Source organism: Leptonychotes weddellii, unplaced genomic scaffold (genome assembly GCF_054177405.1).
Source record: "Leptonychotes weddellii isolate Sample4059 unplaced genomic scaffold, ASM5417740v2 HiC_scaffold_25917, whole genome shotgun sequence".
In the NCBI taxonomy this organism is placed as follows: Eukaryota; Metazoa; Chordata; class Mammalia; order Carnivora; family Phocidae; genus Leptonychotes; species Leptonychotes weddellii.
This window is the reverse complement of record NW_027851212.1, coordinates 1-2,038: the sequence shown is the minus strand read 5'-3', so window position 1 is coordinate 2,038 and position 2,038 is coordinate 1. Positions and strand designations below refer to the sequence as shown.

The 2,038-nt window shown below is 45.3% G+C and overlaps 1 protein-coding gene across 1 annotated transcript; it reads right to left on the bottom strand.

Annotated features, from left to right (window-relative positions):
- Positions 1–5: 5 nt before the first annotated feature.
- LOC102740667 (uncharacterized) lies at positions 6–2,018 on the bottom strand (the record flags this gene model as incomplete). The annotated part of the gene is made up of 1 exon (XM_081810437.1): positions 6–2,018. A coding segment is annotated over exon 1 (1,941 nt), but the record flags the coding sequence as incomplete, so codon positions are not given.
- Between the last annotated feature and the right edge of the window lie 20 nt (positions 2,019–2,038).

The following is a 2,038-nucleotide window of genomic DNA, read 5'->3' as shown; positions in this document are numbered from 1 at the left end:
GTAGTGGTAAAAGACTTCCCACAGTCACTGCATTCATAAGGCCGTTCTCCAGTGTGAACTCTCTGGTGAGAACGAAGGGCAGATCTATTAGCAAAAGATTTCCCACAATCACGGCACTCATGAGGCCGGTCTCCTGTGTGAATTCTCTGGTGTTCAACGAATGTTGACTTACATTTCAATGATTTCCCACATTCATTACACTTATAAGGCTTTTCACCTGAGTGAACCTTTAGGTGCACACTCAGGCTATTTCTTCGGACAAAGGACTTGCCACATTCACTGCACTCATAAGGTCTCTCTCCAGTGTGAACTCTCTGGTGATAATGGAGGGCCGAATTAGCGGTAAAAGATTTCCCACATTCACTGCATTTATAAGGCCTTTCTCCAGTATGAAGTCTCTGGTGATCACGGAGGACAGACCTCGTGGTAAAAGATTTCCCACATTCACTGCATTCATAAGGCCTTTCTCCAGTGTGAACTCTCTGGTGAGAATGAAGGACAGAACTAGTGGCAAAAGATTTCCCACATTCACTGCATTCATAAGGCCTTTCTCCTGTGTGAATTCTCTGGTGTTTAATCAGTGTTGACTTACACTTCAAAGATTTCCCACATTCATTACACTTATAAGGCTTTTCATCTGAGTGAACCTTTATGTGTACTTTGAGGATATTTCTTCGGATAAAGGACTTGCCACATTCACTGCACTCATAAGGCCTTTCTCCAGTATGAATTCTGTGATGATAATGGAGGTGAGTCCTACAGATAAAAGATTTCCCGCATTCACTGCACTCATAAGGCCTTTCTCCAGTGTGAATTCTTTGGTGTTTAATCAATGTGGACTTCCACTTAAAAGATTTCTCACATTCATTACACTTATAAGGCCTTTCACCTGAGTGAACCTTTATGTGTACTTTGAGACTATACCTTCGGACAAAGGACTTGCCACATTCACTGCACTCGTAGGGCCTTTCTGCAGTGTGAACTCTCTGGTGAGCACGGAGGATAGAACTAGTGGTAAAAGATTTCCCACAATCACTGCACTCATACGGTCTTAAGTCTGTGTGAGATCTCTGATGATAACAAAGGGCAGACATAGAGGGAAAAGATTTTGCACAGCCACAACATTTATAAAACCTTTCTCCAGGGCGAACCCTATGAGTAATCAACACTGATCTATGGATAAAAGATTTTGCACATCCACTGCAAACATAACTCTTCGTTCCATTGTGCCATCCCTGCGGATGAATGAGGACAGAGTTGTAGCCTACGGATTTCCCACATTTGCTGCACATGTATTGCCTGGATCCACTGTGAGTTTTACCATGTTCATTCAGGGCTGACCTTTGCCTAAGTGATTTTCCATATTTGCCAAACTCATAATGTCTTTTTCCAATATGGTATCTCTGGTGTATGGCAAATAAGGATTTGTACCTGAATGCTTTCCCGCATTCACTGCACACAAAGGACTGTCTACCTAGGTGGACACCCTGGTCCTGAATATGTGTGTGTTTGGGACCAAAGGCGTTCTTGCATTCTCCCCAGGTGTCATGACTTTTTCTGCTTTGTAAAGTTGCCCTGCACTGGGTGATCGTGTGTGGCTTCTCCCCAGTATGAGTGGCCTCTTGCTGCAGATGCCCCAAGCCAGACAGGAAATCCTTCTGAACTTCTCCACAGGTAAGGGGCTTTCCTGAACCATGGAATCCCCAGCTCTTCACAACAGAGGCCCTGTCCACACGGCTTCTGAAGGGTTTCTCTCCCATGTGCTGTTTCTCATGTTTTCTGAAGTCAGTAATGAAATAAAATCGTTTCCCACAGGCCCCACACCTCAACAGTTTCTGGCTGTTTTCTTTTCCCTGGTGCGCAGCCAAGTGGAAAATGTCTCTCAAGACTGGACCACACATCTCACAAGGGTGGGTCTTCCGGGAAGACTGAGCTGCCTTGGGCATCCTGGTCTGTGACACGCCTACAGAAGTGCTCTGGGCAAAGGGTGCCTCCTCATCCTCTGCTCCACAGCAACAACCTGAAGGCAAAGAAGCGC